We start from the raw sequence: 24,283 nt of genomic DNA on the forward strand, positions 1-24,283 counted from the left end.
TGAAAAACAACAGCAGCAGAAATATAAAATAAATGTAAGTAAAAGTAAAACAAGTGACACTGGAGAGTGTCACATTTTGGCAGTTTTAGTTTTGCAACAGAAAGAGTAACCAGATCAACCAGTTCAATAAGTTCTGTAAAAATAAAGTTCATAATGTTTATGCACATTAAGTCCACTGCACTGTCAGATTTTAGCTGTAAATAAAGATCCTTCACAATGTATCCTTTTAAACTTCATTTGCTACCAAGATAATGAAAGGTTTCTATTCAAATCAGGAATTTAAATTTGCAGCTAAAGCTTTCATGAAGTAAACTTGCTTGAAGTTATTACATATCTGGCTGTGAAGTTTGTAAAACTAATTTACATTATTCTATATGTTTATTTTATAACGTGCAAGCGGGATACAGAAGATACCTGTTCACTGAACAGGTCAACCGCAGACATTAAAACAAACCACTCCTAAAATTTAGGTGCATGCAGTGAAGCTTTGCAGGGTCACCAATTACTGGGTTCATTTATGTCTGCTTATGTCAGACTGAGCAACAGGAACAGCAGGTAAAGAGAGAAACTCAAATATCCCAGCTACCACCTTATGTCCTTTTGTGGGCATCCAGAAAAATTCATTGGGAAATTTGGGATAAACACTCCATACAGTTTTCCATCATGTCTTTTTCCAGTACTTGAACCTTTGCACTTTTTTTCTTTTCAGAGCTCTAACAACATCGGAAATAAATCTTAAAGTAGTGGCTAATGATATAACTAAACATTATAGAACCGGTTTCACTGTAATAACAGCTATAATGAGTCTTCTAGAAAATACACACCCAGAAGTTCAAATATTTTACCAGTTTTACCTGTCGGTTTTAAAGTCTTGCGATACATTTTAAATTGGAGTTAGTTCTATATTTTGATTGGACCATTTTAACAAATATGCTTTGATCTAAAAGCCACAAATCATTTAATTGTAGCTTTGACTGTTGTCCTCCTGAAAGGTGAACCTCCACCTCATTCTGAAGTCTTTGCAGCCATTAACAGGTTTTTCTTTAGGATTAGAAACACTTTGAATAATCTATACATCAATTAAGCTCTTAATCCTGCTGTCTTGATATCATAGCATCCAACTTGATTTCAATAGTAAACTCATCGCTCTTATCAGGTGTTTTTCCCTAGGAAATAGAGACAGCAGTTGTCAAACCACCACTGAAAAATAATGCGTAAATGTTGCTGTTCATGTTCTCAATAAAACCAAGAAAATAGAGAACATCAAGTGAGTTCTAAAGTCCCATCAGTCCTTCACTGTAGCTTAGAGAATAGACTTCAAAATAGTGTTGCTAATTTAAAAATCACTGAATTGTCTTCACATCAACCTTCCAACCTCTCAGGGCTTCTGGTTCTAATTTTACTCTGCATCCCCAGAATCAGAACCAAACATGAAGAAGCAGCCTTTGGTTTTTATGCTCCTCGAATCTGGAACAAACTTCCAGAAAACTGCAAAAATGCTAAAACACTGAGTTCCTTTAAATCAAGACTACACACCCATTTGTTTAGAGCTGCCTTTGATTAATAACAACTGGAACATCGTAAACTGTAGTCTGTGGCACATTAAGTTGCAGAAAAAGTGCGACACAAATAAAACTGCCTTTCCTTGCCTGGCCATAGCACCTTCTTCCACTGATTTCCTGTGGCTTTTGGCACACTTCACATTTGACTTTTTATGGCTTTTCTTTAACAACTGGTTTCTTCTCGACAGTCTTGCATTAAAACCAGATTTTTGGAGTGCATGACTAAGAGTTGTGGAGTTGACAGATTCTCCCACCTTAATTGTGACTCTTCCAGTTAAAATGGGATTTTGGGCTGCTTCTTTAACTAATGCTCCCTGTCAGTATAGGAGGATGCCCATCTTGGTAGATTTGCTGTGCCATATTCTTTCCAATTTGGACAATTAGCTTCATATTGTTCTTTGAGATGACCAAAAGGTAAAATATTGATTGATACCTTAAAACTGTCTTCATAATTCACCACAATCTTCTCCCTGATCTGTCTGGCGTGTTTCTTGGTCATTGTGATGTTTGTTTGTCCTCTAAACTCCTCTAGCAAACTTTTGAGGCCGTCACAGAACAGCTGGGGTTAATTTAAATTGTTTACTTCTTTTAACCAAACTTAGAAATTTGCTATTTTCAGATCTTAAAATTTAATCTGATCTTATTATACTATAAAGATAATAAGATAGATAAATGTTCACATAGCGCAAAATGTCAAGAGTTCTGTCAAAGAGGCTAAAAAACAATTAAGGTTTTTTTGGTACATAGACTAATTAATTTGCTGAACAATTTTACATTGTTATTAAATACACAACATAAATGCACAAGTTTAAATGCATCTTGCATTAAACTTCCACATATCAGTTGTACACACATCAAGAAATCTAAACCTATTTACCTCCTCATAGCAGAACATGGCACTACAATATGTTATATTGTACATATTTTTTGAAAGATTTTGAAGTAAAAAGGTCAGATAATTTAAGTCTGAGAAGTAGCAGATGTTATTAGGTGAGTCATATACGATGACTGCACTTCTTATTTTCTCCCACCCTCACTGCAGTCCTAAATAACGTGGCTATTACCTTTAATGTCAGTCTGCATTCATTCCTTCTCATTGTTCTGGTTGTCATCTCTTCAACTCAGCATGGCCAGAAGCATTTAGCTTTTACATTTTGCAAAATTATAAAAATAAGAATACAAGAAGGAGCTTTCATTAATGAACCGTGAATGCTGCAAGTCATCATCAGATGAGAATGTAACAGTTCCCAGAATCAAGGGTTAAAACGTGTGACAAAGAAATGATTGTTGTTTCGCAGTGGGAGCTAAAAAAAATACAATAAAAGAAGTCAGTGTTGCAGCAGATACCCTGAGGCCCTGGGCCCCTGACTCTGGAGCTGCTCGTGACATATGGTTTCAGGGGCGGGGGGAGAAGAGGGGAGGGATTGAGTGCATTTTTGTGCGAATGTTTGGTGTGATTGTGATAATTTAGTTTGTAATAATCTATGGCATAGTAATATTGAAATCTTTCACTTTTTTATCAATGTAGCTGCATAATATTTAAGAACAAAAACCCCACAAAAACATGTTTAAAAAACATGTTTAAGGTTAACATGTTTTCTTTAATAAGCTCTTTACTTTTTACAGGAAAGTACACAAACTTTAAACATATTACTCTGAATTATTCAATAAACTTAAAAGGATAATCAGAGTGAAGGTTTTTATTTCACGTGATCCTGAAATAAAAAGAACAGAAACAATCTTTCATCAAAAAGTCTTAAAGCTACATGGAGCGAGCTGAGTTTATTTTAATGTTTGTCTTTTATCTCTCAGTCCATGTTCTGCCAAACAGCGAATAAAGTAAAAGACAAGTTAACCTGAACATGAGACCGAATTAGGATTAGTCCAATGTGTAATTGGTTTGTAGAGACAATTCAAATGTTCTGCAGTTTAAAAATGACAAATCTAAATTAGAATATAATTAAATTTGGTTAGAAATTATTTTTTGAAAAAGCAAAAAAAAAAGTCATTTTATATAATAATACACTTTGAGAAATAGATTTTCAAAATATATAGATTTGTCACTCATTGTTATATGTAAAAAAAACAAACATTTAAAGCATTTAGTGCAAAATTTTGATAAAAAGGTCCTACTGATCTGATTTACCAGAAATACACTTTTGTTTAATTATTGATAAAAATTAAAGCTTTTTTATGTTCATAGACTAACTACATAAAAAGTTTATCTTCATTCATCATAGACTTTTAACAGAATCACCCTAAACCAATAACAGAAATATTTAAATCTGGCAGAAAGTGTTAAGACTTATTAAATAACCCTGACTGTTTCAAAGATGTAATATTGCACGGGGACAGAGAAGAAAGAGCAATGCAATAAAGTTGTCAAGTATGAACAGTAAATATTGATAATAGAGAGTTCAGGGGTTTTTGGATCTCAGATCTGTAATTAGCAGCAAAACCAGTTAAAAACAAATTTTCCAAGCCTCTAGCTGAGAGCTGCTGTAAACACACGACTACCACCTGTCTGAAAGGACAGCGAGTTCTCAGAAAACTGCAGCGGAATATTTGGTCGAGTGAAGGTTTGAGAAACAATGTGTGCAAACCAAGACGTTTCAGTCAGTCTATCTTATCAGCAAATGTGACATTCCTGACAAACCAGACTAACTCATCCTCATGCAGCATTAATCAAACATATCTGTTGTCCATTGTGTGTGAGTACATTTCAGCTTTTCAGCAAGATGACCATTTCTGTTACAGCTCCTCTTTTATGTTTTTATGTTTTAATTAAAAGAATAGCTGGAGCAGGTTATTTCCATCGGCCCATCATTTATTCATTGACATGGATTTGCCAAGCAGAGGTTCACCTCTCACTGAACAGACGTTCAGTGAGAAGCATCTCGAGTTGCCTTGATCTTAAGAGACACTGGACCTGGTGTTGAAAAATAAATTTTCTTTCCACGCCGACCCTGCGCGCTGAGTTATAGGCTCAAGGGGGCATTTAATTAAAGCAAAAACTTATCACTCACGTTTTAATTATGCTCCCGTCCAGTTCACATTCACTTATGACTTAGTGCCATCTAGAGGCCAGGCTGGGTGGAAATAAAGCACTGTGTTAATAAAAGAAGGCAGCATTTGTCTTCACTGTGTGGATATTATTATTTACACCATAATCACTTTAAATGAACTGGAAATAATAAAAAATGGAAAAAAAAGATTAAAAATCTTTTAGTTGCTTTCCATCACTTTGTGTGTAACTTATATTTTAACATCTGGTGTTTAATATTGTCTGCAATAGTTTAAATACAGTATAAGTTAAAATTTCTGCTTAATGATCCAAAAAAGGAAAACGTTCAACATATTAGATTTTATAGAGGGCTGCAAGAAAATAATAATGCCTAATAAAAACAGATAATACTGTTAGTTTCTGTACTGGGGTAATTCCTTTTTATTTTCTTCAATGCTCTCTTCTATATGAGCTTGAAGTTTTCTACAGTTGTTTCTCTTCATGATAACTTTCTAATATTCATATTAAATCGGCTTATATCTTAAATCAGATCTAGTTTGAATTTAAAAAGTTATTGCAGTAAAACAGCTAACAGGTAATCGACCAAAAAGGGTCGATTACCTTTTTGGTAATCGACCAAAAAAATATTATTTTCATTTAAATAAACAAATTAGCAGTATTTAGATTAGTTGTTTAAATCAGCTAATGAATACATCTAGATAAAGGAAAGAAGAGATGGATATTGTTGAGATTTGGAAATTTTTCAAATTCTGATCTTCAAAAACCAAGTGAATGAGCCCTGATCAACAAAAAATCCTTCCTAATAACATATAGTAAGGATTTTAATTAGACTGATGAGCAGATTTTTAATCATTATTGTCATTATTTGATAAAAGACTTTAATTTTAATGGATTATCTGAATAAAATCAATCAGATAAATAGAAGAAGACTGAAGAGGGACAGGGCATATTGTCACTAACCCCGCCTTCCTTCCTATTGTTTTTTTTTAGAAAAATGATTAAAATGCAGCCCTCCTGTTACTCCACTATTCCCACGTTTTATTAGTTAGTGGTTTGGGAGCTTGGTTGTGTTCCCATTGGGCTGTGCTCCTGATTTACAAAATAATAAATCAGCTGCAGACAAAGGCTCATCTACCTGTCCCTTCTTCAAACTACACAAAAAAAGAACGGACTTATTTAAAAATGTGGATCATATTCAAAAAGAAACAAAATAGTAATTGTTGAGATGTAATTAAATGTAATATAAAGTACTATACAGTTATGGGAGAACATTTAATCAAGGGGAAATCTGACATTTTTAAATCAAGTATTTGACTTATATCTTCATTAGATTCACAAAACAGACTGGACTAAATACACTCATCAATAATGCCAATTGAAGCAATTTGCAGTTACAGCAGGTAGCAGTTGTATTTCCAGTCACAAACAAAACAGATTCTATAGTGTGATCAAAGATAGAAGGTTGTTATTATTACATCATCAACAAAGAAAAACAGGCTCAACCATCAAGAGGTCTTCCTTAAAACTTTAAAATCATATATCACATCCCAGTGATATAATGTTGTTTCAAAAAGCAACATTATGAGTTATTGATGGACTTGGGATGGACAATAAATCAATAACAATATATGTTGCGATTGATGTGTAACTGCAACAGAAATGTCAGAAAATATGTCTAATGGAATGTTCAGTAATTTCACTAAGCTATGAAGCAGAACTGCAGAATGTATGCTAATTAGCATGCTAACTGCACGCCAATTGTCCATGCAATTAGCGCCTGCAAATACGATGGACAGGAAATGCTTTACCTGCTCAGCCTCTCAGCTTAGTAGAATCAACTAATTCACTTACTCTTTGATAAACTAGCAATAACCTGCTGAGTAATATGCATAGCAGCATATTTATCAACTAGTGACTGCAAAGGTCATGTGACTAGTTTGGCAGTATTTCAGATATTTAAAAAAAGCTAACTAATAATTATCAATATCGACTGATATGAAACCTTTATATCATAATACACTTTTCAGCCATATTGTCTAGCTCTACGTTTGACTCATTATTTTTCTCACGCAGCATTCACACCAGACTGTACTGTCAGAAAGACCCTGTAGCGTAGCAAGGAGTCAAGAGGAGTCGTGTATTTCTGCAGTTAGTACGAGGAGCACTGGGAGAAGGTATTTACTATCATGTAAAAACCATATTTTTTATAAAAGGTACATACTGAAGTATTAATACCACACAATTCACTTTCACTGTAATTTACAAAAACAATACACAAATATGGATAGCCTTTCTGCAAAATGCATGAATAATCTTTTGTTTAAATGTTGACAAGCTGTTAATTGTGAAAGATTTCTGTGTTAATTTATTAACTGATTATTAACTTTGCATGAAGTTTCAGAATTAGAAACACATTCAAACTTAGGTGTTCACACAATTAGTACCTGCGACTACAGCTCAGTTATATATGAAGTATTATGTATATATACAGTATATATAACGTATATATACACACATAAAGGCACAATATAAATATTCTGCCTATTTTATATGTGGAAGGGTATAACTGGGTATATAGAAGTGTGCATTTATTGCCAACCATTTTCTTAAAACATCAATAGTTCAAGTCAGGGAGTGATCCCATCTCTGAACTCCTACTGTCTGATCCTGTTTCACTTTGTTGTTTTAAATCTTTCCTTTAAAAAAACAATCCCAGCTCTGAGAAGAGGCATTCAGGAAGTTGAGAGGCTGTTCTTGGGTTTTGGGTGGCTTACTCTCACGCAACACATGTGCCGGCTGGACCTCGGGAGGCAAAGGGGTCCTCCCCAGCAGGTCAGGTTACCTCGAGCGGCCAAGGGCTAACCACTACCATCTGGTCTTACCTACTATGTTCACAACAGATTCAGGTCTGAATAGCTTCCACATGGCAACGTGCCACCTCAGACATAACCTCTGGAAACATGCATAGGTGTATGCATTCATGCAGGCAATGTGCAAATGTAAAAATATGGCACAAGGACAAAAAGTGCACATGCAAGTAATATTGAAGGTTGAGAAAAGGGGTGGGGGGGGGGGAGACAAATAGAAAAAGCAAAGCCGCACAGGTGAGCTGATTTTTCTTTTATATAGGCAAAACTTTAGCTTCATAAATGCCAGCAAGTATGTTGCATACAGATATAACTAATGCAATACTTACAAGGATATATGTGATCTACATAATAGTTTATGCAAATGCTCTATACAGAAAAACACTGAGCAGGTACAGGTAACTTATATGTATTTGTGTGAGCATGCTTGTCACAGATTTACCGATTCAGACTTACAGAACTGCAGGGGGCTGCAGGCGGGGGATGGGAGGAGATGGGCTTTAATCAGGAAATTCACCTCAAGGGGTTTCATCTAAGCAGGACTGGACGCTGCTCTTCTCTCTGCTTCACACAATGAATTGAATCACAGAGGCAGTCTGTGCTTGAAAGCCTCAGTTCACTGTCAATAAAGCTAATGCGATTACAGGTTCTCTGTGTGCAGAATAATCTGTCATATGGTTTCACATGGAAATCGACAGATGAACTCAAACGGTAACTAAGGTTGCAAAACAGTTTTACTTTTTGGGATTTTTTTGCTTTTGCATATATTTTCAAGTTAAGTAAAAATAATTTGAGTGAGAAAAATAAACAAATTAAACGTATTAATTGCCTGACTCAAAAAATATTGCCACTAAAAACAATATTGGAATGCATTTTTTGTGATGTTAATTTAATAAGCCGTGTGTCAGATTTATTTACATGGAGAGTTGCATTTCTTTTTCACCAATATCTTGCAGTAATGATGGGAGAATCTGACCACTGAGCAAATATTTCTTCAGCACATCCCAAAGATTCTCCATGGGGTTAAAGTCCTGACTCTAAGGTGGCTGATCCATCAGAGAACATCATGTCTCCCAGTTTCAGCCCAATAAATTCTTGCATTGTTATTTTAGAATATGCCCGCCCCACTAAGGAACAAAGTATCCAGAGATGGAATAATCTGGTAATTCAGTTTCCTCAGTAGTAATCAGATTAGCACTGAAATGATTCCTCGAGTAATTGGAGTACCTTGATTATTAAAATTCCTTGAGGAAAATTTATCTGCCTCGAAGCTTCGTTAATTTATGTTTTATTATTTGATGCACTGTGTTAAGGGCCTGATTATTACTTGCGTTGTGCAGCGCTCTGACTGCCACCTGAATTGTTGACGAAAGCTAAGTGTTAGCAGCATGACATCTAGTTTTCATGTTCAACCTTGGAGGATTTTATTGACTGATGACATTGGCTGGGTCTTTGTCATTTTTGGGGGCACCAATAAGCATCTTTAAAATGACTAAACATTAACCTTTTTTTTAAATATGTGTTCAATCCTGCAATTTTATGCACTTTGGACTGTGTGCAGACTGACTTTCTCTCTGATCCAGATCAGAAGTTTAAAATGCGATGATTGTTGTAGTGACATCTAGTGACAAAAACTGCAAAATGCAACAAAAATAAATACCCCCACTCTATCTTCATTTTATTTAATAAAGCTCTCTGAAACTGCAGATATAAGATGAGTTACTATGGTAACTCATTTCCAAATTTGAGTGGTGGTGAGTAAGGAGTGGCCACTTTGACTGCATGCTTTATGATGCAGAGATCATCTTTTCAGTTTGATAACATATCAAAGCTAACAAATATTTTAATGGTAGAGGAACTACACAGTTAGCTGTGACAAAGTAAGAAATGCACTGCAGCTCATGTATCAAGTCCCCAAGGCTCTTTTGAATGTTTCATACACAATACTTTGCTGATTTTTTTAAATAGTTGAAATACCAATGAGTAATATTTCAAAATATGTCCAGTTCCTACTCTCTATTGTATTTTTAAGGGTCTTGTTGATCAAATATCTTACATTATCAATTGCCATAATTTTTTATATTTTCACAGTCACCAACAGACAAAATATTTCAGTGAAATAAAATAACATTAAGAAAGTGCTTTGCTGTATAACCCCTGTAGCACACCAATGCACCTGTAGCACACAGATGATTCACATCTCATACAAAACAATAGCATGTGTGGCGCTGGGTGACAATTTATCTGCCCCCGCTGAAGCAGAAACAACATGCTCCGTCTCAGCTGAAATCTTTGATCAGCTAAAACACTTTCTGTGATAAACATTGACACGATCCCCATGGGCAATCACTCTATAGTGCTGGCATCATGGGATGTAATGTATGCATAGACATGTTGAACTAGCCTGGGGCTCCTCACACACACATACATGCCCACACACCTAAATGCTTACACACACACACACACGATGTACACACAGTGAGATGAATTGCTATGCCACCTAGAATAAATACATATCAGCTACAGTGAGGTGAGGTGCTTTGCACTTTCCTATTAATCCCCAGCATGGTGATTTATTGCAGTGTGCTCGTCAACAACCATATAGTCCCCTGGAACAGGGGCCAGCCAGGAGAAATAGTGGAGTTTAAGTCTAAAGCCCAGCAGCTGCCTCTCACTCTATTTATGTGTTTAACGCTGAGGGAGAAAATATCGGATGGTTAAGCAACAATATTTTGCGCAAAGAGCAATGAGGCTGTCGGATAATCTGTTCCTCATAATCCAAGTTTTTAAATTGATGCCTTCCCAGATGTCGCCGCTGTGGAGATTTGCATTTGCTGAGGTGAAAGGCCTGGATGCTTAGCAATCAGTTGTGCACAGCAGAGTGACGCTAAAGGGTCCTTCTGTAAGTTATTTTTATACAACACGTGCATGGCCATGCATATTCAAATCCAAATGATAACTCTATCCATTTGATGAATGTGAGTACCACTGAAAATCACAGACAGGCAGTAAAGCTGGCAGTTATTTAATAGCACCATCTAGTGGACACTTCCATAAAGAGGAATCCTTTTGTTCTGTGGCGGAAAGTTTGGATCCAAATAACTCAAGATTTTAAAGAGGTTAAATTATCAAATAACTGCAGGTCATGTAGAAACATTTTTTCCACAAACTCCTCCTTGGTCCAGATGATATGCAGTAGTTCTGAAAGGACATACAGTGTAAGCCACATCTGGTGACACCATAGGCAAACAGTATAAAAATACACACAGAAAAACAATCCCAAAATAAATTAATCTCTCTGAAATCTAATTTTAATATATATATTTTTTTAAACAGGAATGGTTTACTGGTAACTTTGCTTACCAAAGACACTCTTCTCTGTAGGAATATAAAGATGTTCATGAGAGTAAGCTGATTTTATCAGATGCTATTCTGTATTAATTTGGCCACATATTTTGGATCATTATTCTATTGAAAGGTCTAATTATGACTTATTTAGATTTTGGGAGAGACCATAGGATAGCTGTTTAGAATCTGTTATGTCAAAAAATTATTTAATAAGTCACCTCTGACAGAGTTTATAGGAATTTTGGAAAAGAAACAAGCCCACAGCATCACACCTCTTCCACCACACTCCACAGTGGACATGAGGGATTTTTCACATATGTATCTGTCAATTCCAAGCCCAAACCACATGGAGTGTTTGTCACCGAATACATCAATTTTACTTTCATCTGACAAAAGTCAAAGTCGTGCGTCCCAAACAACCTTCTGCCATAGGCTCAAGTTGCTGCTCTTGGTGCAGTTCACATCCTCACCATACAGTGAGGATTGACCAGGGTGGAATAATAAAAATGGATGCTTATCCAGCTTAGAGGCCAGTGGATAAAATAAATGGGTCTCTGCCAATTCCTATTTCTACCGTGAAATAAAATTGAAGCTGAAAGTGATTAAACTGTGCAAGAGTCCAACTACCTAATGTAGAGCATACATACAAAGATAATTTAGTCATTCAAAAGGATTCTAAGAGGCATCAAAAAACAATTTCAGTTTAAAACAAAGGCTGCATAATGCGAGATTAATTTCTCTCCCCTGAATAAATCCACTTGGATAGTTCATGCTACTGCAGTAAAAAGAATGTATTTTAAGGCTTTTTACACAACTTCCCAGGGTTAAGCATTTTTTTATGGTATATTTTTGATTTACTTGTCTGGGACCAGCTTTTTGAAAAGTACTATATTACCTTATAGAGATTCATGTAAAAAACACAGATGCGAGTCATGAAATCTCTTTTGTTCAAAGACCTAAAAAAGATTTTTGAGAAAGAATTTTAAGTTTTTAACCAGTTTATTGTGAATTTTCAGTTACAAGACAACACTTAGAAAACTCACAAGGATCAGAGCATCTTTTCCACCAATGACATAAGGGACACTTTGAATCTCAAAAGCTACATAGAAAATAAGGCCACTCCACTTTTACAGGTATTGTTCATCTGGAAGCAGATGGCTTTGAGTTTGTCTGGTCGGACAGGATTTACAGTAAAGAGTGTGAACTAATGGCTCCAGACCCCTCCCATGTAACAGTGGAAAGACAAGAACACACACATTTAGAAGAGAGTGGGGATTACAGTGAAATTCTCCTGAATTTTCAGCATTTTTAAAACTGTTTCGACATCCGTTGCAGGTAAATTCGAACAGTAAGACTTCACAGACGTCCCCCATCCCCTCATCCAGCCTCCCCAAATGAGCCTCAAGTATATGACTATGTAATAATGTAATATATCTAATTTAGCACAATTTCACATCACTGCTCCTCTAAATGAAATTGAATACTCTGATTAAGTCTTGATGGTTCATTGGTCAACACTGCCTTTCCATTACTGCAGATTAATACAGTTGGATCGCCTGTTATAGATGAACAGTAGATGGCGCTGTGTGGCTATATTTGTAAAGGACACCCTCTCCCATCTCTTCCTTCACATTAAACCCATGAGGCCATCTACTGTGTGTCATTTTCTCTCCTCATTATGCCCTCACATTCTCCTCCCTCCTCCTGCTCTTCTGTCTGCAGTTATTGTGCTGCTGCTCCTCATTTCAGCATCCACACTGTCCTTGTTACCTCTCTCCCTACGCTACCAATCCCACCACTACCTCCACAGTTCTGCCCTGTCCTCTACTGAGCGGCCACAGCTTGAGTTTCTCCTCCGGAGGTCAGAAGCTGCATCAGGCTTCCTGAAGCGGGTCGGTTCTCCCCTGTGGCCCAGCCAAAGAACATTCTGCCGGAAAATAAAGAAATAAATAAAAGTTTGCTGGAGCAGTCAAGGCACTAAAACAATAATTTATGAGTTACATGTTTGGTTTTATGAGACATCCTCCTGTCAACATGCAATTTACTGAAATTCCTGGAAAGTTTGACACAAAATTATATGAATCTTATTTTGTTATAGCAGACTTTACCCATGAATTTCTTTTACATGGTTTGTTCTAAAGTGAGCATTTTCATCAGGTCTCATATTGTGCTTAGATAAGTGAATTTGCACACATATGTATTATTTAGCGATGGACAAATAAATCTGCCAGTGACCACAATCTGGTCATTTTACACTCGACTGGCTCCGATCGCTGACCAGCCAGACGGAAAATAAAAATCCAATTTTTCCACACGATCACTGAATTCACTGTAAAAAACAACCAGATTGCTACAAATGATGACTGAGATAAGTGACGATTGTTCCAGAACAGACAGGCTGCTTAAGGCACTTTAGCAGTTAAAATATACAAATAATTTATCACACAGCAGCAAATTTTGGCAGTAAAATGGTGTTATATAAATAACTGCTCTCAGGTGTTATCGGTGAAATGTGACCAGAAGCAACAACAGATCAACACTTTCCTGCGTCATCTCCGGTCATGGAGATTGCTTCTATTTTGGTCCTGGATAGACAATCATCTGTTTCCTCAGAGATTATCAAAGTGAATCCAATCCCATCTAATCTCCCTTTGCTCAACACAGATCACCCCTTACACCTCCCCACATCCAAAACCAAACATGACATTTAGTCACAATTGTGTACATCTTACTTAGTCATAATCTTAAAACGAGAGGAAATTATGTACTCAGACAATTTATTTCTACCCTTCCTCTAAACAGTTTAACTCCCTCCACAGCTAACATTCAAGTTTAGCATTCAATCAACAGAGGGATGATGAAATTTTAAGAACATTGCTCTCAGTTGATGTAAACAAACAGAAGACAATTACATTCTGATTTTAAATGCATCCTCATAAAATTATGTTGTGATGTTCTGCACCAAATATAACAACATCACAGACCAATTTGATTCGGAGTCATTTGGTGGGATTTATTTATGGAATCTCCATTACAAAGACATGTATTAATAGATGAGGCGCAATCTGTTATATAACAGAATTGCGGTGTTATGTCATGGGAGAGGATGTTTGTTACCAATTTCTTTCAGACATGCTGGATTTTTCCAAAAAAGAAATAAAAAGAGGAAAAAAAGTGATGTCTAAGCCTGAATTTATACTACATGTGGTTCTGCTGCAAATGTCCCGAGAAGCATGTGAGATTGCAATGATACAAAGGAAGGATGCTGTCATATAAAATACTGTCATTCCCAACTCCCAAAATTAACTTTTTTCATCCACTGCTCTCTCATATTGCCTGAATGGCCGATGCTTCTACAACAATTTGAGCAAGAGAAATTGACTTTATAGGTGTCAGAATAAAATGTTTTGTTTGTATTATGTGTTATATGCATAGCAATAAATGATGTATTTTGACATAATAGGTTTAAATATGCCCATATATTCATTAACATTGCAAGGATTTTGAGAAAATGCCATCTTTGTGAGTTCTTTTTAAAATATGGATGCTGTGCTCATGCATTTTCCTGGTAGCTATTGATCTACCTGAGCACATTCTCAGGTAAAATGTTTGAGATTTAAAGTATCAAAGCTGAACACAAAATCAAAACAATGTCCCCGAGTCTTAAAGATCCTCTAGGGTTGACACTGACGTGGCAGGAAGAAATGTAATTTTCGTGCCCATAGCTGCCCTGATGCAACAGAATATGAATCAGACACATGAGGCCATGTTTGAGCTGTCAGCAACAGGGGCCACTGACATCAAAGCCATGCAAAGGAGCTTAGCTGAACCTGAATAATATAATAATTTAAAGATGGAGGCTTTTCTGAAGGTCGAATAAAGTCTACTCTTTTCATCTTAGTCTGATCATGCAGGTTATTTTATCATTTTAATGGAAATCAATGGTCATGTTACTCATTAAAAACTTTATATTCCAAACTCAGACAAACGTTTAGTACAGGAGTACATGGAGAAATGGAGCAACTTTGAATCAAATCAACTTTTAAAGAAACATACATACATACCAACTGTAAAATGAAACTAAAAACCCAGCCCATCTGGTACCTACTCTGCAATGTATTCCAGCGGCGTCCACGAGCTGTAGTCTGCATCAGGCATGAACTTCCTGTTCATTGGTGTATCCAAGGTAACGCTGCCAAATGAAGCCAGATAACAGTCAGGGTGAGTAGCTGCATCAGAGCAGCAGAGAGGAAATGGCGCTGGCAGCATCTCCACATAAATATCATACAGTGTTCTGGAGTGTCAGGTTCTCAAGTCTGTCTCCGAGTCAACGCCGTGTGTGTAGGCTGCATACATCCACAAGACATGTTTTAAAGTCAGGTTACAGGAGAGGTAGTTCAGCTTTCCTAGACATATGATGGAATCCACTTAACATGTGCAATTTGACATAAAAGTATTACATCTGATTTAATGGATTTTTTTTCTAAAAAAGAAATTTCAAATGACAGAAAATGTTTTCAGAAAGTACCTTTTTTTCTCAATCATCTCTTCTGTGAATTGAATGACGGAGTACTTGGGCCAGACAACAAGAATTTTTGTGCAATTGCAACAAAATGGCCATTATGACAGAAAAAAAAAGACAATTTTTACCAGAAGAGCAAAACGCTTCTAGTGTTATCAAGATCTGACATGAGCAGTTTAATCCATGTGGTTTGCTCAATTTTTCTGCTGCTGAAATTTGATGTTGATAAAATATCCTTATCTGTAAAAAAGAAAAAAAATGCTCAACATTCAACATTTAAATTTATTTCTTAAGAATGATCAATTTCTTTCTCCTAATATTACAATTGTATTCTCGTAATAAAAAAAAAAAAATCATAGCCTGGGCCTAATATGCAAATTTCAAATAAATAGAGGTTTTAAAGCGTATTAGTCAAACAAGATGTCAACCCTGGGAGCTCTGACATCACTCTATGGAATTGCACAGAGTGTATTGATGGGGAGAAAAAAGATCCAGATTTTTCAAAAACTAAATAATCACAATCCAAAATTTCAAGAGTCAATTTATTGGCCACTACTAATATAAATATGTGAAGTCTTTAAACAGAGAAGGCATGAAAGAAACAACAGAGTTCAGCCTTATTGTTGCCTGGTTCTTTTCGTCCACTAAAAGACATCAAACTAGGATTAAAAAGAAGGATCTCGGAGAAGGTAATGTCAAACTGACAATTTGAATGATTCTAGAATATAAAAGTCAACAAATGTTACAACAAATAATAAAAAGAGGGCTATAGAAGAAATCCAAGTCATAGCTAATGCTAAACAGATGTGACTAAATGCTGACGCCTGTGTGGCCTCAGGGTGGGAGATTAAAATGCAACCAAAGAGAGAGCAGGAACTAGATCCACCCCTAAAAGGACTGTTCTCACAATGACTTGCTCCAAGTAAATAGTTATGACCTGTGCTGCTCATTCAGCAATAGCAGATCATCTGTGTAATCAGATTCGTGATCTGATATTAGCATCCTTAATTATCTTTTGTCTCATTTTCACACTTCAATATCCAACATAGTAAGTGGCACAGCTTATTTTCCAGCACACCTACATCGATCTATCCACACAACAGCTGTGTTCATCTAAATAAGAACAGAGCAAAGATGACGGAGCTGACGCAAATAAGCACAGAATCAATCAACCATATAAACAGCTTTAACCATGACATGGAAATATTAGAAATATCTCATAAAAAATAATATTTAAAATTTGTGGATATTATTCTGCTCCACCACATTATCAGATTTGAATTAATAGCAGTTGCACTGTAAATATTTAATGATCTAACATCCAGAGTTTATTTACTCTGTAAATTATATATTTTTTAGAACTGATCATCTGTCACTGTAGATATTACACACAACAAAAGAAAAAAAAAATCGACCTTTTTGTTTCAGTACTTACGGTAGGATAGCAACAGCTGCCGCTCCTGCCGGCATGCCGCTGTTCTTTGCTGCCAGACTCTGACACAGTTGGTGGATGGCAGCTTTGGCCATGCCGTAGCCCATCATACCTGAAGAGTAAAGATCATCAGGTATCATCCTGGTATTAGGGACCACAACTGCCCACATATTGTTGAAATACACAAATACTTGAAATCCCCCCCAAAATGCTTATAATTGCTGTTGGCTGTGTAATGTGGTTGAAGGTAGTACAAATTCTACATAATGTTATCTGTTAGGCTAATGAAAAAGTATTTTAGACCAAACAAAATTTCATCTGTTAAGGTTTGTCTTTTTATTTATTTTTTTAAATCTTCCACATCTGGAACTTGTCAGTGCCTCTTCTCACAACCTCTAAACAGGAATGTCAAGCATCTGCTACCCCCCTCAACCATCCTGAGAGGCTTACAAACCACTGACCAATAGGAACCAGGGGCGGCTGCAAATTTTGTTTTCCCCAAAAGAGAAAAACCTAAACCAATTCAAAATGGTAGAAGTTAGCAGTATCAGCAATGGGGTCGTTTTCCTGCTTTCATCTGCACAGGAAGCCGAGGTTTAGCCTCTGGGTCCAGACATGTCACCTGTGTTTGACAGTGTTCAATACCAAAAGGGGCCCATGCAGTTTAATTCATTTAGCCTCTGAAGCAGCCTCACTGTAACCTTGTTTACGGACCGCAGTAGTTGAAGTTCAGAAACTCCAGTCCTTAATAAACACAAACTATAATTTTATTTCCTTAGATTGCAGCCAGGTTTTGCATTTGATTCAAGCATTGCAGCAAAAACAAATCAACAAATTTCAGACAGTGGCTCTAAAGGTTTTAAGTTTGAAAAGAGTAACTTCCAAAACTCCCTCTTTTGCTTGTTACAGTTTATTCTTAGAGGAAAACTAATCCATAAAGTTAAATTCAGAACATTTAGTCCTCCTTAATGCATCTCTTTTTGGGAGCAGGATAAGCAGACACAAATAATTCAGTGCATTTGATCAAAACAACTTGGAAGATAATGTAATTATAACCTCAACAAGAACAGATTTTTCTTGTACATTTTAAAGAAATTTTAAATAAGCCTTTGTCTGTTTCAGTGTGGGTAACACACTCCATCCATGTGAGCAAACACTGCTGAGTCATTCTCCTCCTTAAAGCAGCAGCCAATGAAAGCTCAGCTCAGTGGGGAGTGCTGACCTGGAGCTCTGAACAGCTAATGTTGGATTTGAAGAAGACATAACTCCTCCAGACTGAAGGCTCTCCGGCCGGCTAGTGGCAGAGCAACCGGTCTGATGTTGCACCATAAAGATAAAAACAGTCACTGATACATGAGGCAACTGAAATACTAAAGTACATTAAAATGAAACTTTCAGTTTTAATTAAAAATACATGTCATATTGAGAAAATATGTAATGATATTGGTGGATACTGCTACAACAATATGACTTTGAATACATAACTATGTACTTAAGAATAAATAATGCCTTTCTGGTTTGAGTTTAAAGTAAAAACACTTTAGATAATGAATATTCTGTGCAGCTCAACAACCTCCTCCCCATTTAGTTTTGAAAAATGCTTATGTTATGTTAAAAAAGTGTCAAATATAAATATGTTTAGAAATTTGTATTTCACTACATTTCCCTTTAGCTAATGATTCCAGGGTTAACCTTTCCTTCTTCTCAGCTTAGTGCATCAGTTTCCTGGACAAAGCTTCGTTCTTTGATGCGTTGCACAAACAAACCAGGTCACCGCCTTTTTATGATGAAAGCAATAAAAGTGTCTCCCACCTCCAGTGCCTGATTGAGCAGCTTTTGCTCCTGCCAAGGTAAGCAGACCCCCAGATTTCAGATGGCGAGCAGCGAGGTGGCTGGAGATGGTTGACGTCCACACGCTTTGTTTCCACATCAAATCAGAGTTCTTGAAAAAATCTGAAGGACAGTAACAGAAAATATTAGACTGCACAAAATTAAAATATATTTTTCTTTTTTTTTATTGACACTACAAAAATTTAGAAAGCATAAAGTTCAAACTTTAACAGGAAACATTTGGTTGCATAGACACAATATGAATCTGAAGTTTACCGAACGGGTAAAACGCAAAATGTTCCAATGTTTAATCGTCATTTCATAATAATGTTGGTCATCTTATCTCACTTTCCAGGGATTTTAATCTCTTCAATTCTCGTGTTGGTAATAAATGCAGGTAATTAAGCAGCTGAATAAAACTTCAAAGAACTGAGCATCATCTCATTTGCAATTTACATCTTTTTTCTAGTTAAACTAAAATTCTAAGTGTTTCACAAGACTTAAATGCAGCCATTAAAATTGAAGAAAGGTTGGCTGATGATTAATGTTGAAACAAATAAAAGGTTTGCACTCTGACCTTTGGAACTGCAGTTCCCTCCAGCCCATCCTCCTGCCACACACAGGATCGCATCCACTTTGCTTTCCCCCAGCAGCTGGGCCACATCTGCCGTCACCTGCATATAAAAACGCTTTTCATGAATCCGCCAGGCTTGCAAACCAGCTGAATGGCATTTAAATGTCAGCAATGATTCTGTTCGCTCTGCAGTTGGAAGCTTATCGCTTCAGCACAACAACCAAAGCAAAGATCAGAAAACAGGCTTCACATTAACCATTATGATGAAGCTTCACTGAAGTGTTTCAGGATTTCAGAATGGTGCCGCCAGGTTATTAATAACTTAAAACAAATGCAGGGCATTTAGCATTGACATGAAAAAAAAATCCTATTATGATGAAGTTTGTTTTTTTTTTGGGTGAAAACCCATCAAGTCTAATTAATGACATCTGAAAACCCAAAAGACTCACACTGCAATAGTTCTTTTACCATTTTCCCCTCTGTCTGCTCCTGAGAGTATCAATAACTTTAGAACATGGTGAAATGTAAATGTGGGCAGTAAAGTGATCTAAGAGAAATAAATGCCTCATATTTCTTTATGTGGCTGGTATCCTGAAGAACCTCATTTAAAACTGGTATTAGGGACCACAGCTGCCCACATATTGTTGAAATACACAAATACTTCAAACCCCCCTAAAAATGCTTATAGCTGCTTATATTATAGTTAGTGCAAACAACAAATATGTCTTAATATGCCTTAACAGAACAGTGAAAAGTGTCTTGGCACAACCACAGAAGCCATCATCTATGGTCTTCCTTATTCTTGTCACTGACTGGAGTTACAACCAATCCACGCCAAGAGACATAAATGGATTGGGAGCTTTGTAACACCAGCCAATGGGGTAGCACTGTGCCTATATATTTCAGCTTCAGAAGCTGCAATGTTTTTCAAATATTTTTAATATGCTCTATGAAAAAATCTGAGTGAGAAAAGTGTCTGCAAATAAGTGAATCTGTGAGCACTGCATGTGACCTGTATTTGTATTTGTGTGGCTATGCTTGCTGCGACATACAGTCACAATGTTGGTATGAGGCCCAAGATTACTTTTTCAAAAAGTTGTGGTCAAAGGTAAAAAAATAAATAAATAAATTAGCTTAATTTTGCCATAAGACGGTCTTACAAAAAGATTAAAATTGTTGCTTGTAGACTTCTCTTTTTCTTCATAAAGTTATAATTACCTGAGAAGACCCTGCATTATCGTCCTGCTGCTGGCCTCTGGTCTACTTTCTCCTCCCTGACTCTTTATTCTCTCTACTGTGACAAAGATTTATTTTAAATATGTGGAAAGCAACACTGAACAATTTCTGTAAATTAAGTTTATTCCTGGTATTAACCAACTAGCAAGTGATATAAAACAAGTAACAACAACATTAGTATTCTTGTTGACAAGCTTAATATGATATAGTTGCATGGACTAAGCTCTTCACAATAGTTTGCTGGATTTTTGGCCCATTCCTCTTGATGAATTGGTGCAACTGACTCAGATTGTAAATTAATATGCATTTGTGCATAAAAAAAATAAATAAAAATTGTCTTGGAAAATTCCATGAGATTATTTATACTTGTGGTGACATGGTGCTACATAAATTGATTTGAATTCAACTAGTGCGATTAATTAAATAAACTGTTAAAAAGTGTTATACATTTGTAAAAACATCCTTGAATTCACTTATCAGTCTTATTACTTTGCAAACGGCCAAATCACCGAAGTAGAAAAAGTCTTCATTTTGTAATGCGACTTGAACGCAACACTTAAACACATTTTCAAAGCAATGCATAACTAACTGAATTCAACATGCACAAACTCATGTGATCGCATGGATACCACATGAGTAAATGTAACACTTCAGCCCAGGTTCGTCACGTTCTCAGCTACCTGTTAAGAGACATTTAGGGAGACGGAGCAGCGAATGACACCTGGCTGAAGCTCACCTGTCCTGCCTGCTCGGTGAAAGATTCCGTCAACTTCACAATTACGTTTTCATTCGCCTCCTCATTAGCAGCGATGTCGACGCTGGCGACCCACTGCTCCACAAACACAGACAAAATACAGACGGATATTCACTGTTAGCTTTGGACTCGGCAGAGGTTAGCATGCAGCTAGCGTTAGCTCCCAGCACTTACCCATCCCTTAGATTTAAAATGCTGAACACACTTCGAGCCCAGAGCGCCTCTCCCTCCGTACACGATGACCCGGTTCGCCATGTCTTCTTTAGTAGGACAGAGAGCGGTGGAGCCGCAGAGCTGCAGCTGAAATATTCACAGCGGACAGCAGCAGCAGGAGGAAGAGGAGGAGGAGGAGGAGAAGGAGGCGTCGAGCAACAAGTTACAGAGCGGCGTTCAAAGACTCCCGGAAATACAACAATCACGTAGATTTTGGCAAATACTCTAACTTTAAAACCTTGAAACAGTTTTGTTCAACCATTTGGTGCTCCCTGTTTATAAAGTTAGGCACTAATCAAACTTATTTATTTCAGCTTTCCAAAAACGTATTGCTAATGAATAATGAATTAACTGAGTTTAGTGAATCACTTGCTTTTGTGAGCAAATGATTCAGTCACTTTTCCAAATGACTTAGTTGGTTTGAATATTTTTTCCCCTTGTTACAGAAAATGTTATTTAGAAAACTGATTTTTGTATTTATTTAGGTTTTCTTTTACTGATAATAAAATTTTGTTTGATGATTTGAAACATTAAAGTCTGACAAGACTCCAAAAATAGAAGAAATTGAAGAAACCTGTACTTTTTTACAGCAATACAAGGAAGTAAAACACTTATGCAGTAAAGTTTACATATAAGTTTATCAACAAACTTGGATCTGCTCAGCAATTGATTCATGTACATTTAAATGAGTTGGCCAGGAAGTGCTAATTGTTAAATATTATGGATTGCAGAAAGAAGGTTTGTGTAGTACAGAAATCAGAGCAGCAGCAACATTCCTTTACAATTAAAACTAACTAATGTCATACAGTTTGCAGGTCTTCAGATCCCTTAGTTTTTATACTGTGAGCACTAGGTGCTGCTATAAGACTGTTTTTGATGATGCACCAGTGCGCTTCATCTGCATGCCCATTATGTTGCTGCTCTATTATCTGTACCACTACAAGTCTGGCATCAACACACTCTTGATGCTCATGAATAATGTAGATAGGCTGGCCTTGGTTTCCTTGTCAAGTAGTGAAGCAACTGATATGTCACTTTCAATTGGATTTGACACACACTTCTGCAGAAGGAATAAATAGGTATTTTGCCCATTTTGACACATACCTAATGAAACACAGTGTGAAAAAAAACAAATACACGCTTGTTCCTGGATTGTAAACAAATATATTAGCTCATTTCTTCCTTCCAGTCGCCTGATCATTCAAAGAAATGCATGAAAGCACTCTTGACTTCCCATTCCCATTGGGTATCCTATGGCCATCTGCTTGTTTTTTCTTTTTTCAGAGGATCCCTTGTCTGACTTTTACTCACTGTGGCCGATTTGGTAGTTTTCTGAAACATTTGTGGAGCAAAATTAAATAGGCCATTTTATTGAAGGATCTATATTCTTCTGAGAATATAGACATTCAAGGAACTTCTCATCCATTTTCATCCAGCTTATATTAAGATATTCTTCTCAACTGCATATAAACTGTCTTGAGGAGAGTGAGGAAAAAAATAATCAATGCCATTATGTTTTTACCATACCACACAAAAACTAAACTGAACTGTTTTATGAGTTCTCTGTTGGAAGTGATAACAATAACTCACCCAATATACAGTACACATATGGAGCAGCTGGCAGATGGACGAGCTTTGGAGGTCCTGTGGGGGACAACCACAAGAGAAAACAAATTTAAAGCTCTGAGAATAAAACTATAATACTCATGAGTCATATCTTTCAAGCCACAACCGAATCACCAGCTAATTGGGGAAAAAGGACAATTTGTTTACTTCTTTCATGAGAATGCTCTGCTCCACTAGGTTATTAATGGAGGATCGTTATGTGTTATTTGTATTTTGCCTATTTTGTAAGTTTCTACAGTGATAATTCTAGACTTTTGCACATTTGAAAACACATTAAAGCACCTAGCGCAGACTTAATTTAGCAGGTCTACTGAGATCTTTAGCAGAATTAATGTAAGAACCGGCTTGTGGATGAGAACATGTTCCATTGACTGGCACCACACATCTGGTGCCTATCTTCAGGTGTCACTGGTTGAGAGGTGAGGTTTGCATTGGAAGTCTCCAGTCCATCACAAGACATCATAGACACAGTACAGATGCACACTGATGATGCCTGATGGAAATTTAGAAACTAGTTTATCTTTATAATCACATTTTTGGACAATGAATTAGGAATTTGTATTGTATTATATTACATTATATTATTATTATTATTATTATACAGTTCTTTGGAATCTTAAATCTCAAATTAACATCAGTCTTATTTTGAAAACATCTCTAATGAAGGTATTATTATTATTTTATACATATTACTTAAAAAAATAATTAAGTGAATTTAAAATGTACTCCTTTTATCTTGGAAAAACTGGACTTAAAATCTAGCTGTATAATTTTGCATGTAGGCTGAAACTTTAATTTTTCTCTTCTTATCAAACAACAACACAACCTGTTCGGAGACAATTACTGTGTGAGAACTAAGGGGCTGTCTGGGGCCCCCAGCCGGCCTGGGGACTCTAAGCATCTGCTTCATTTACTTCTGGTTTAGCATATTAGATATATTTTCATGTCATATTGTAGTTATTGTTTAAGATGGGTATATCACAATTTAAGATACATCAACAATAAAAAGTTCTGCAGTGCAGAGGTAAAAAGAATATACTGCATTATATTCCTCTCGGCTTGAGCAAACCCTCTTCTAAATTCTCTCTGACGGGATCCAATCAGAGGAGAGGAGCAAGTCTTTTTTTTTTTCAAAGTAAGGGTAAATGTATGTTCTTATCTCCTCTACTCCTGTCTGGATGGCTGGAGGTTGTTTCCTTAAAATTTACAGCTCTAATATCACGGTGTCACTTACTCCCTGATACCAGGCAGAATAAGTTATGAGCAAACGCTGCTGCCTCTTTTTGACATCAGC

The 24,283-nt window shown here is 36.4% G+C and overlaps 1 protein-coding gene across 1 annotated transcript; it reads right to left on the reverse strand.

Moving 5' to 3' along the window:
* Window positions 1-11,782: 11,782 nt before the first annotated feature.
* Window positions 11,783-21,513, reverse strand: LOC129360739 (dihydropteridine reductase-like). The gene is made up of 7 exons (XM_055031124.1): window positions 21,325-21,513; window positions 21,133-21,225; window positions 19,164-19,260; window positions 18,569-18,709; window positions 16,760-16,868; window positions 14,911-14,994; window positions 11,783-12,729 (listed from the first exon to the last, which is right to left on the reverse strand). Exons 1-7 carry the CDS (start codon window positions 21,403-21,405, stop codon window positions 12,627-12,629), a joined length of 708 nt encoding a protein of 235 aa, XP_054887099.1. The 5' UTR covers window positions 21,406-21,513; the 3' UTR covers window positions 11,783-12,626.
* Between the last annotated feature and the right edge of the window lie 2,770 nt (window positions 21,514-24,283).

This window comes from Poeciliopsis prolifica, unplaced genomic scaffold (assembly GCF_027474105.1).
Source record: "Poeciliopsis prolifica strain line A6 unplaced genomic scaffold, Auburn_PproV2 SCAFFOLD006, whole genome shotgun sequence".
Taxonomy (NCBI): domain Eukaryota; kingdom Metazoa; phylum Chordata; class Actinopteri; order Cyprinodontiformes; family Poeciliidae; genus Poeciliopsis; species Poeciliopsis prolifica.